The sequence below is a fragment of the Moschus berezovskii genome, chromosome 11 (genome assembly GCF_049115385.1).
Source record: "Moschus berezovskii isolate FMDL1 chromosome 11, NW_MosBer_1.0, whole genome shotgun sequence".
NCBI lineage: Eukaryota > Metazoa > Chordata > Mammalia > Artiodactyla > Moschidae > Moschus > Moschus berezovskii.
Window position 1 is genome coordinate 77,998,291 of NC_142470.1, and position 13,058 is coordinate 78,011,348.

At 35.3% G+C, this 13,058-nt stretch overlaps 1 protein-coding gene across 2 annotated transcripts in view; it reads left to right on the forward strand.

Moving 5' to 3' along the window:
- FBXO11 (F-box protein 11) overlaps positions 1-13,058 on the forward strand; it is a 109,384-nt gene that overhangs the window by 87,517 nt on the left and 8,809 nt on the right. For both annotated transcript variants that reach the window (XM_055400627.2, XM_088841499.1), the window contains 7 exons: positions 997-1,080; positions 1,174-1,306; positions 2,397-2,503; positions 2,589-2,700; positions 2,782-2,888; positions 2,980-3,117; positions 11,686-11,903. In XM_055400627.2, the coding sequence (XP_055256602.1) occupies positions 997-1,080; positions 1,174-1,306; positions 2,397-2,503; positions 2,589-2,700; positions 2,782-2,888; positions 2,980-3,117; positions 11,686-11,903 (899 nt within the window). The remainder of the gene's footprint in view (positions 1-996; positions 1,081-1,173; positions 1,307-2,396; positions 2,504-2,588; positions 2,701-2,781; positions 2,889-2,979; positions 3,118-11,685; positions 11,904-13,058) is intronic.

Sequence of the window (13,058 nt, forward strand, 5' to 3'; positions counted from 1 at the left end):
ATTATTACTGTTGAGTAGTTATTTAGAGTTTCACGGAATTCCCTTGGTAGTCCAGTGGTCACATTTAGCTTTATTTTCATATGGTCCTTCATGAATAGTTAACTACCCAACTAGGGGTGATTTTGTTCCACGGGATATTTGGTGGTGTCTGGAGACATTTTTGGTTTTCACAACTGGAGAAGAGACTGCTTCTGATACCTGGTGGTTAGAGTCCAGTGAAAAGTGAGTCGCTCAATCATGTCTGACTCTTTGCAACCCCATTGGCTGGAATTCTCCAGGCCAGAATACTGGAGTGGGTAGCCTTTCCCTTCTCCAGGGGATCTTCCCAACCCAGGGATCGAACCCAGGTCTCCCACATTGCAGGCAGATTCTTTACCAGCTGAGCCACAAGGGAAGCCCAAGAATACTGGAGTGGGTAGCCTATCCCTTCTCCAGCGGATCTTCCCGACCCAGGAATTGAACCCGGGTCTCCTGCATTGCAGGCGGATTCTTTACCAACTGAGCTATCAGAGAAGCTAAAGTGAAAGTCACTCAATCGTGTCCGACTCTTTGTGACCCCATGTATATACCGTCCATGGAATTCTCCAGGCCAGGATACTGGAGTGGCTAGCCTTTCCTTTCTCCAGGGGATCTTCCTATCCCAGGGATCAAACCCAGGTCTCCTGCATTGCGGGCAGATTCTTTACCAGCTGAACCACAAGGGAAGCAGATGCTACTAAACATCCTACAATGCACAGAATAATAAGCCCCTACAACAAAGTATCTGTTACAAACTCTCAGTAGTGCTAACGTTGAAAAACCATGTCCTTACTTACTGTATATTACTGAGTCATAAACTGTTCCAGATTTTACATTGCAATATGCATCAGAAAATTAGTTGGACTAATAATTATTTTTGAAAATTAATTTTAAAAATTCATGTAGTACTAAATTAATTTAGACTATAGTGTTTATACTAGTAGTCAGTATTTTGTTTTTGTATTTTTGATATTTTAGTATAAAGGTGCACATGTAAAGCCAGGATTTGCTGAACATTTCTACAGTAACCCTGCAAGATACAAAGGAAGAGAAAACATGTTGGTATGTTTGATTTGTCTTTTTCTAAGATTTAAAATGATGATCTTATAGTTCTATACTGACATGTTTTTGTCGGGGGGTGTTTCTTTGTTTTAGTACTATGATACAATTGAAGATGCCCTTGGTGGGGTACAAGAAGCTCATTTTGATGGACTTATCTTTGTTCATTCTGGAATATATACTGATGAATGGATATATATTGAATCTCCAATCACCATGATTGGTGCAGGTATTTTGAAATGTGTTGTCATTAGAATTTTAGTAGTTTATTTATGTAATAGGTTTTTAAAAAATGTTGGTTACTTAAAATCCAGATGAACCTTGATAATACCTTAATTGTGGGAAAAAATTAGAAATATCATGTATATTTTATATGATGGAAATGAAAACTTTAGAGTTCAGAAATTATAAATGTATCTGTTTCTCTTGGGGGAATGTGTATAATTCTTGATGCCAATAGTTTGTCCAACTGCTTTAGTTATTAAGAAGAGAAAAATATTTGTTTTCTCTTTTATTTGAAAATACAGAGGGCTGATGTTTTTATTGCTGTGTTTTTAATGAAACAAATGTGCTTTTAAAATACTTGCCATGCTGTTTCAAAATTATTTTTATGGTCACGTTTCTAAAAATAAATGTAATGTTTGTTGAGCACTGATCAGTTATTTGAAAATTTATGGGCTCTTTGATTTTTTTAAGGATACAGTAGTACAAGACCATTTTAAAATAGTGATTAGTTGTTACTAGTTAATGAGATTTGCTTTTACTGCCCTTCTTCCCTCCCCTATTTCCACATCAAAGAAAAGTGAGAGAGCGTATAGAAAAAATTTGCCTATTAATTTTCATTATTTTCCAAATCAAGACCAGTACTGAAAATAAGCTTAAATAAAGAAGTTTCTTTCTTTCTCTCCCTGCTCATCATCCCTTCTTTCTTCTCTCTGAATGTTGTTTTCTGGTACTACTGGTAGTGATTTGGTTTCCACAAGAAACCCACATTTTAATATGCCTTTGGTATTGAATACTATTTGTAGCTGAGTCTATTAAAAGTATTATTATACATGGATTTGAGTTATGGTGATGCTCAAATAATGTCCGTGTTAAGTATGACAAGTTATCTATCTGATAAAATTGAGTATTAGTCCTGTCTACTCAATTCTAATGTTCCTTAAAAGTTCCCTGTCCAAAAGAACTACCCAATTTAAAACTGTAGAAAGGGTTGTATTGAATTATTAGTTTTATGGCAGAGTATTTTTACTAACTAAGAAAGTAATTTTTTGATCTGTCTCATGAAAGTAATATGCTTTAAAATATTTTCTTCATAGCACCTGGAAAAGTAGCAGACAAAGTTATAATTGAAAACACTAGAGATTCAACCTTTGTTTTTATGGAAGGTTCTGAAGATGCTTATGTTGGATACATGACAATAAGGGTAAGAAATTATAAATTTTTAAGTACATATATGGAAATATTTAAGGCTGTTGTTATTTATTTCAAACAAAATTTATACTTTTCAGTTTAACCCTGATGACAAATCTGCTCAACACCACAATGCACACCACTGCTTAGAGATTACAGTAAATTGTAGCCCTATTATTGATCACTGTATCATCCGAAGTACATGCACAGGTTAGTGTTCCCATTATGTTTTATTATAAGTTAGTCATTGTGTTGCCCAGTAGGATTTTAAATAAATTGTTTTTCTTACAGTTGGCTCTGCAGTATGTGTTAGTGGTCAAGGAGCATGTCCCACTATCAAGCACTGTAACATCAGTGACTGTGAAAATGTTGGACTTTATATAACAGATCATGCACAGGTATTTTTTAATTTTGTGGGGTTTTTTCTTTTCTGTTTTTTTTTTTTTTAAATTAATTGTACTAATGTTTATTTCTGGTTAATTGTTGTAGGGAATATATGAGGATAATGAAATTTCCAATAATGCTTTAGCTGGGATTTGGGTTAAAAATCATGGAAACCCAATTATTAGACGAAATCATATTCATCATGGACGTGATGTTGGTGTGTTCACATTTGATCATGGCATGGTAAGAACACTTAATAAAAAAAAAAAACTAACGTCATATCAGTTAAATTTCAAATAGGTGTCAGCATTTTATCATCACCAAATTGCTGAACTGAAGAGTATAAGTCTAAAAGAAGATTAAAAATTAAAATGAGTATGCAATATCAATTCTGTAAATTCTTGAATCTAACATTCTATACATGTAGAGAAGATGGAGTCCTTAGAGAATTGATGTGATCTTTGAGGAGAGTAAGGTCTAATCCAGTAGTTCTCAAATGTAAGTATGAATAAAAACCACCCAGATAAAATAAATCAGAATTCTTCAGGATGGCACCCAATATATGCATTTTTAGTAAGCACCATAAGCTAGTTTAATGCAGGTTGCTTTTTGTTTTTTGCCATGCTGCAGAGCTTATAGGATCTTAGTTCTCCAACCAGAGACTGAACCTGAGCCCTCAGCAGTGAGAGCATGGTGTCCTAACCTAACCACTGGACTTCTAGGGAATTCCTAACACCTAGTTTTTGTTGAAGTAATTTTTTAAAATCCTAGGACAGCATTGGCAACGTTTTTTGTTAAGAAGTCCAAGATGGGAGAGGAGGTTGTAATGTGGTAACAAACAAGGGTATGATGAAGTTTTATTGCAATTATGTGGTATTAATCAGACAACTTTGGAACATTGAATTGGGACATATAAAAATTGTCTATTAACAAAGGAAGTTTATTTTCAAATGTTTGTGCCTAAAACCCTAACACAGAACCCTTTTTTTGCCCACCACTTGTGGCATGTGACATCTTAGTTCCCCTACCAGGTATCGAACCCGTACTCCCTCAGTGGAAGTACGGAATCTTAACCACTGGACTGCCAAAAAAGTCTGCTAAACTCTGTTAAAACTGAAGTAGACCAAGAAGGAGTACCCTTTTATTAAATTCTGGTTCGATGTAAATAGTTTTATTAATAGACGCCCCCCCCCCCAGTTCATTATATTCCTGGGATAACTATAACCTGAGAAAAACAGTTCACTTAAAACTCATGATGTATAGTTTGGGCCTATACATAAGAAAGCACAGTGGAGATGACCACTTGTCCTTCTCCAGCTAGAATTTTAAAGTTGACATGTTTTTTTGCAAATTGTAGCTCTTTTTTCCAAGGAGTAGTAAAGGGGAGTTTGGAAATTGGGGGGGTCTCAGCAAAAGTATGGAGGTTGTCAAAACATAAGAGTCTTCAGAGAATTCATCCTGCCTGGGTTCAAAGCATAGCTTTGGGTAACCTTCAGCTCTTAATTTCTCAGAGCTTTGGACATGCACTGGCTCATTTATACAACACACATGGATTGGGTTCTGTGGTTGATGGCAATGATGGTCCTAATTCTTCACCCCTTCCTGTGGGCACACTCTTTCCTACATAATTTTGCAGTGTCCTCTCACTTTGCCCTTGACCCTGGGCTCAGCCATGCAACTTGCTTTGGTCAATTGGATGTTAGCAAACAGGATGCAGTCCAGAGGCTTGAAATGGGTATGTACCTCTGTCGTCACCATGAGAGCATGCCCAGGGTAGCCCGTTGGAAGATGAAAGATGTGTGAAGCAGATTCACATTATGGAAGCCAACCTAGATCAGCCTGTGGCCTGCTGGTCCCCAGCAAAAATCAGCAGAGCCACCTAGCCAACTCTCTGGTCAGCTAGTTTACCACTAGATGTCTGAGAACAAAATCCTTTTTTTGGCATAAGCTGAGCTTTGGGGCTTTTGTTGTGCGGAATTATTGAGTCCGTGCAGCTACCATTATTACATGCTAGCCACTTCTACAAGCACTGACTACAAAGAGGATAATAGTGCCTATCATGAAAGACCTTTGATTATTAAATAATAGAATACATATAAAGTGCTTTTCTATTAATAAATGCTTTCTGCTATTTGAAAAAAAAAGAGTCTTAAGAATCTACCCCCTCTTAGAGGCCTATGTTGGTAATAATTTTTTTGCCCCTAATTTTTTTTTTTTTTTTTAATCACACCCTACCTGCGGCCTGCAGAATCTTCGTTCCCCAACCAGAGATCAGATTCCTGCCCCCTGCATTGGGAGAGCGGAGTCAACTCATTTTTTTTTTTTCAACTCATATTTTTGTAATGAAACTATACTATGCTAGTATTTCTTTACCTATGTTGCCTTTAGATTTTGCCCCAGAGTTACAAATACAGTTTCAAGTATCATATTTTTGCATGCCTCTGGTCTCATTCATAGATGATTTGAGGTACCAAAATAACTTTAACCTGAGTAAGTGTCCTCATTTTTAAAAGACCTAATGCTGATGGTCATTACTAAAATTCATCAAATAATATACTCTTCACACAGTCGCAGTACAGTTTACATTTTATAGATTCAAGTTTATAAATTTTTAAAAAACAAATCTTGGGTGATCCTACAGATAGAAATCTCATCAATCCTTAATGGAAATAAATTATATAGACTTACAAGGAAAAGATGGGAATAAAGCATATCTTGGGCCTCTCTCATCTATTTTAGTATTGTGATACAATCCTTTAAAATCCTTTGGTAGAATGTTCTTTATTATTGTTTTTTGTGTTGGTCCCCCCCCACCATGATTGGTAATCACTAAGGTTAACCTTTTTAAAATTTGACTTTGTTTTTTAATAGAACTTCAGAGAACATCAGAGTAAATATTTAAATTAGTTTCTGTACTGTTCTCTGAAATTGTCTTTCCTCTTCCTTGTCTATGACCTGCTTAGAATTTAAACTCCTATATTGGCAAGAATGAATGGTGAAAGAATTTCTGCTACTTTTTTTATTTTAAATTAATTTTTTAAAGTATTACATGCCCTGTATAAAAGACATCCCAAGAATTTCAAAGGGTATGGTTCTAGAGTTTGTCATAATTACCTGTATATAAAAAATACTTTATATTTCAAACCTCTCTACTCCCATCATTTGTATCCTTATTTTTCTTTAGAGCTTTATAACAGTTATATTCCTACAGTTATTGGTCTGTATTTATATTTATTAACCTTCAGTCCTTTTATCACAGTTTTTCTATTCCTGATTTTATTTTGATTCATTCTTGGTATGGTTATTCTGTCATCTAGCCATTTTGATTTTATTTTTAAAAGAAAGGCTTATGGGTATTATAGCTTGAATTCTTCCCACTTGAGAATATCTACCTACTAACCTTTTAACTTCACTGAGTACATAGTTTTTTACTTTCTTCCGCTCAGAATTGTGTGAGATCATTCTGGGTTTTTGTTTTTTCCTTTCTGATGAAGATTTGCTTTTCTACTTCAGTTATCCATGTGATGTTGTTTTTGTTGTATGTTAATAGTTGTTTTTTTTTTTTACTACTTTTTTGTTTCATATGTTCCTTTCTTTAGAAACTTAGTTATCTTCTCTATTACTTATGTTGTTCTATATTGCTTCGTTCTTTTTCTTTGTGCTGTGCTGTGCTAAGTTGCTTCAGTCGTGTGTGACTCTTGGCAGTCCCATGGACTGTAGCCTACCAGGCTCCTCTGTCCGTGGGATTCTCCAGGCAAGAATACTGGAGTAGGTTGCAGTGCCCTCCTCCAGGGGACCTTCCCAACCCAGGGCTCAAATCCACGTCTCCTGCCTTGGCAGGCAGGTTCTTTACCACCAGCACCACCTGGGATTCTGTGTAATTTCCTCAAATCTGTGTCTTTTACTGTGTCTACATATCTTTGTCTCTTTTTCTATTTTGTTTCCAGTATGGTTTTTATCTCTGATTTTTTTAATGTGTTTTTGTTTTATGGAATCCTTCTTGCATATATAAAACTGGAGACAATATTGTAATGAATTTCCCATGTATCCACCCTCCTCATTCAAACTTTCATGGTCAGTTTTATATCATCTGTACTTCCTCATACATTGCTTATTCTCTTCTTTATTCTGAATTATTTTGAAGCAAATCTCAGGTATCATCGTCTCATCTGTAAACATTTCAGCATGTATCTTTCTTTCAAAGGTAGGATTCCTTCTTTTTCTTTTGCATAACTACAGTACCATTCTCACTCCTAAAATAATTTTTCTGTCAACATCTACAGTTCCCCAATTCTTTGTGGTTTTTTGTTTTAATATTCAGTCTGTTGCAGAGTGTTATTTTCATAAAGTAAAATTAAAATGTAGCAGTAGCAAATTGCTATAAAATTTTCAAGATATGTATTCTAAGTTTATTAAATTAACTCATGATAGATTGACAGTAAACAAAAACTATTGTGAAGTATGGTTTTCTACTCCTTTTTACTTTGGATAGTCCTCTTTAGATAAGAAATGCAAGTTTTGGATGATAGAAGTTGTACATTAGTGTGTGTCTTCAGATTTTATTCTTGTGCCTAAATTACTTCCATGAAAATATTACTGTGGGATTATTTCTTTCCTCTCCTGTGTTCTGTTCATGACCCTAGATGTCACTACTTAGTGACATCTTAGAAGATCTTAGAAGATCATTGGTTATGCTTGCTTATTAGAACAGTTACTTGGGGAAACATACCTTGCTAAAGGTGTATAGTAATATTTGCTAGCTCTCACCTTTGTCTTCCTTATCCAGATATCACAGTATTAGGCAAGTGTTTGATAGAGTTTGATAGTTTGGGATTGTAGACATTTATTTCAATGAAGATAACATATTTTTCTCTTTACTCATTCCTTTTTTATCTGGAGAGTTTAAGAGAAACTCTTGAATGCCTTTCATTCTGTCATCTTTAATAAAGACTATTTCAATTCAAAAAATTTTAATGAAAAAATATTTAATCTTACCTTTTATTTTTATATCAATGTTAATTTTTTTAGCTTGGTAGAATGATCATTTTTAAGGACTTATATATCAGAGATTTAGAAATGCTTGTGCTAAAAAGTTAACAAGCTTTTATTTTAAAATATAGAAGAAGCTATTAGCAATCTGGTATCTTCTAGTAGGGAAATAAATCATTTTATGATAAGGAGTAGTCTAGGAAAATGTCTGTGCCCTTGGAGTTTTGTATATATATTAGAGCTTTCATGATTTGCATCTTAAAAGGCAAAGTAGAGTTACATTTTCTACACCATTTTGCACTAAAGGCATTTCTTAACAAAATAGATGCATTTCATTAAAATGTATTTTAAAGCAAAATTGCACTAACTGAATCCATTAATTCATAACAATAGATTGGTTTTCTTATGATATTATAAAACTATATGTCAATCAAGTGTTGCCCTTTCTGACTGTAATAAAATCACTGTTGTAGCAACATAAGAGGTTCGGAGAAGGCAGTGGCAAGCCACTCCAGTACTATTGCCTAGAAAATCCCATGGATGGAGGAGCCTGGTATGCTGCAGTCTGTGGGGTCGCTAAGGGTTGGACATGACTGAGCGACTTCACTTTCAGTTTCACACATTGGAGAAGGAAATGGCAACCCACTCCAGTGTTCTTGCCTGGAGAATCCCAGGGACGGGGGAGCCTGGTGGGCTGTCATCTATGGGGTCACACAGAGTCGGACACAACTGAAGTGACTCAGCAGCAGCAAGAGCATGAAGAAAAAAAAATTTCCTTTTCAAAAACTTTTTGCTACTTTCTTTTTTTGAAAGTTATCTTAAAAAATACAGATTACAACTCCCATCTTTGATAGAACTAGGGGACATTTTTAACCTCTAAATTACAGTATGGTAAAATAACCATGTGCCTATGATTATGGTAACCAGTTCACATTAGAGCAGGTTCTAAAATTGCTTATATTCAGGAAGAACCTAATGTGAATACAAATGTATTAAGAAGTGATTGGGGGGCCTCCCTGGCGGTCCAGTAGTTAGGAATCCACCTGCCAATGCAGGGGACACAGTTCCATCCCTAATCCAGGAAGATCCCACATGCCTTGGGGCTACTAAGCCCATGCGCCACAACTACTGAGCCTACGAGCTGCAACTACAGAAGCCCACACACTCTAGAGCCTGTGCTCTGTAACAGGAAAAGCCACTGCAATAAGAAAGCCCACATGCTGCAAGTAGAGAGTAGCCCCTGCTCACCGCAACTTGAGAAAGCCCACACGCAACAACAAAGACCCAGCACAGCCAAAAATTTTAAAAAAGAACTGATTAGAAATTCCCTGGCGGTCAACTGGTTAGTATTCCAAGCTTTCACTGACAGGTGCATGGTATCTGTCCCTGGTCTCCCAACAGGGAGTCCCTGCAAGCTGTGCCGCGCAGCCACCAAAAAAAAACAAAAAGTGATTTAAACAACTAGTAGCAAGTTTAAAATAGAATTATCACTGGACATCTAAGCAAAAGAGAACAAGGTAATTGTAGGAGAGCAAAATCTCATCTTTTGTAATAGGAGATCAGCACATAATACCTAAAACTGCAAACTCAGTATAAGGCAGTACAAATTTTCACTTAAAAACATGAAAGTAGGTCAAAAGAATTGAAAATGGGGACCTCTGGACAAGGGTAAATGAAGAAAGAGACTACTGTTTGCCTTAGTAAACTTGTGGGTCCTAGTTGACTCTCCTAAGTAAGTGTGCAAAATCAAAACCTAAGAAAACAAGTAATTCCCTGGTGGTCTAGTGAATAGAACTCTGCACTTTCCAGCTGAGGGCTTGGATTCAGTCCTTGTTCAGGGAACTAAGATCCAGCAAGATGTGTGGTGTTACCAAAAAGCAACTGTACATTTGAAAATTTTCTAGTAGATATATTGTAGCAAAGTATACTTGCAGTACTGTATGTTGTACTAGCACAGCCGGAACATGTCAGTATCCTGTCACTGGAATCTTCCATAGAAGGCCAGTAAATAGCATACCTTTTCCTGCCGCATAGTGAGCAAATTAAGAAATCAAAGCTATGAAGTAGCATAAGGAGGTTGAAATATCAACTTCATTTCCCTTAAAGGTTAAATTGGAGGATACAACTTAGCATGAGAACTAAATGGGTCTGTTTAACTGAACCCTGGAATAAAATGGACTTATCTACTTAGTCACAGGCAGTGTTCATGGAATAATAAAGAAGGTATACTCCCCTAAGGGCAGCTTACTTCTGTGAGGAAAAGAAGCTGAATTGAGCATACTCAGTTTATTCTTTCCCAAGTTTACCGTTCAGGGTATATCATTCAACTCCTGACAGAGAGAGAGAAACAAGTTGAGCTCCCTTCTCAATGATGAAAACATCAAAATGTTGAATTGTTCCAATCTGACTTTAATCTCTTTCAGTTTAATCTCTTTTACAATTTTTGTTTCTTTGATACTCAGTTTTGCCATAATAGTCTGTATACACCTGGTCGATCCATTTTTTTTTGGTATAAATCAAAGAAGAAAAAAATTTTTCATATATTAAGGAGCTATTTTTGATGCAATCCCCCAATTTTTTTAAAAAGAGTAAGTTTATAACCTGTATGTTAACAGGTAAAGTTATAAGTGATTTGTACTTTATTTATGGGAAATGAAACCTGAAAACTACTTCTTAATGTTATTCTCAGAGAGACATTTTCTTAAAAAGTTAAATATGTAGTATATTAGAACACTTAGAATTACATCCTGTTCTAACCTCTACTAGATTTGGCAAAAAGTTTATCAAGTCATGTTTGAGTGCTTACCATGTGTAAAATCTTAAATAGATTCTCCAGAAGTTAGTAAAAGAAACACCCTTTCTCTTCAGGAGCTTATAATCAGGTAAAAATGGATATAACAAATTAAGCACAAGATAATACATGGAAGTAGCATAAGAAAATACTTAGTGCTAAAGGGAATTTAATGAAAGGGGAACACATTCAATTTTTGAAGGGAGGTAGACAAGGCTTCTCGGAGTGCTGTCGTTTAACTCTCTCATTTTTTCCTCTAACATTCAGTCTGACTGGGTCTTAGAATTTAAGATATCAGTATTACAATAACGTTTATTATCTTTACAAAATAAGTAAAATATATCCATTGTAGAAAGTTTAAGAAATTTAGAGAAGCATAAAGGATACAATAAGCATGCATAATACCACTACTCATTTAATCACATGCTCATATTCTTGTTTTATCCTTCAGGTTGTTGTTGTTGTTGTTTTCAAATAAAATTGAGATCATATTGAATGTATATTATCTTAAAGTACAGTGTATACTGTTCTTTTCACGAAACATGATAGCATGTATAACATGGGCCTGGGTCATCACAACATTTTGAGTCAGTTCTCTATTATTGTGCTAAGATGAACATTATTGTGTCTTTTACTGTAGTCTCTGATTATGTCCTTTGGTCAGCTTTTTAATAGTTAATTTCTTGGGACATTTTTAAGGTTTTCTTTAATACTTAAATAAACCTTTTGTTGAGTATATTCTTACTTGGTAATGGTATTTACTTGCGTTTATTGAATAAATCTTTCCCTATTTTTCTTCCCTGGCTTTGAATATACTCACATTAATTAGAGGATTTAATTAATTCAAATTAATTAAATTGAAATGGTTAAAACATTTAAATGTTTATCATTTGAAATTTAGTCTCTGTTTCATTCTTAACTCTTGAACGTTTTTAATACTTAATTTGGAGGTATACATTTAAAAGGTTTTTTAATGTCATTTCTTTTTGGAAAGTAGCCTTACCTTCAGGCTTAATTTCTGTATTTTCCAGGGTTACTTTGAAAGCTGCAACATACACAGAAACCGGATAGCAGGCTTTGAAGTAAAAGCTTATGCTAACCCCACAGTGGTTCGATGTGAAATTCATCATGGGCAGACTGGGGGAATATATGTTCATGAAAAAGGAAGAGGACAATTCATAGAGAATAAAATCTATGCAAACAACTTTGCAGGTGTATGGATTACCTCAAATAGTGACCCAACAATAAGGTATGTATATATAATTATGGAAGAGAATTATATTTTCACTTTATGTTTTGTGTTATAAGAAGAGTTAAGATACTTAGCTTTAACTCTGTTTTTCCTAGACATCTGATTACTATAAAATAGATTTACCTAATAAAAATCTGTGCATCTGAATGAACATAGCTATTGCATTTATTTTGCGGTGTTCTATTTTTTATTAGTGATCTAATCAATGTAACCTATTTTTTATGAAAAATTGCGAATGCTGTGATTTTCATTTTAAATTCATCAAACTGCATTATAGATGAGTAAATAGGGCTGTGATCTTCTCTCGGAATCTGAATGATCTGTCTTGTCCTTTTTTTTCTTTCTGAGATCTGATAATTAGGTTATTAATTATCTCTTAAGATATTTGGACAAAGAGACCAAGAATAAGAAAAGAGTCAAAACTTGAAGCTGTCAGTTCCTGACACTCCCTCAGGCCACAGCAAGGAAACAAACAGATCCAGTCTTTTTTATTATTATTTAATTTTTGGCTATGCTGGGTCTTAGTTGGTGTACATGGACATTCTCTAGTGGCAGAGAGTGGAGTCTACTCTCTAGTTGCAGTGTGTGGGCTTCTCATTGCAGTGGCTCCTCTTGTTTCAGAGCACAAGCTCTAGAGCTTGGGCTCAGTAGTTGTGGCACATGGGCTTAGTTGTCCCACTGCTTGTGGAATCTTCCAATGTTCCCTGCATGGGGAGGTGGATTTTTAACCACTGGACCACCAGGGGAATCCACAGATTCAGTCTTATAGGCACTGGCTAAGACTGTAAAACAAAGCTATTATGAAATCAATGACCATGAATTATTTCTGTGAAATTGTTTTCCATTGGCTTTGTGAAAGTTGATTATGTGATTTCCACCTTAATTACTATTCAGCAAATGCTTATAGATGAGCTAAGAAAAGTTCTCTTAAATGGATTAGCTCCTTTTTTTGTAAATTTTAATAAGTTTTGTTTTTGTTTCCTTTGACCTCGCTTCTTATGGAATCCTAGTTCTCTGACCAGAGATCAGACCTGGGCCCTCTGAAGTGAAAGTGCAGTGTCCTAACCACTGGACTGTCTGGGAGTTCCCTGAATTAGCACTTTTGAGGGGAATTTTTAAGAATGCTAATTCATCTCAAATATTAGACGGCTT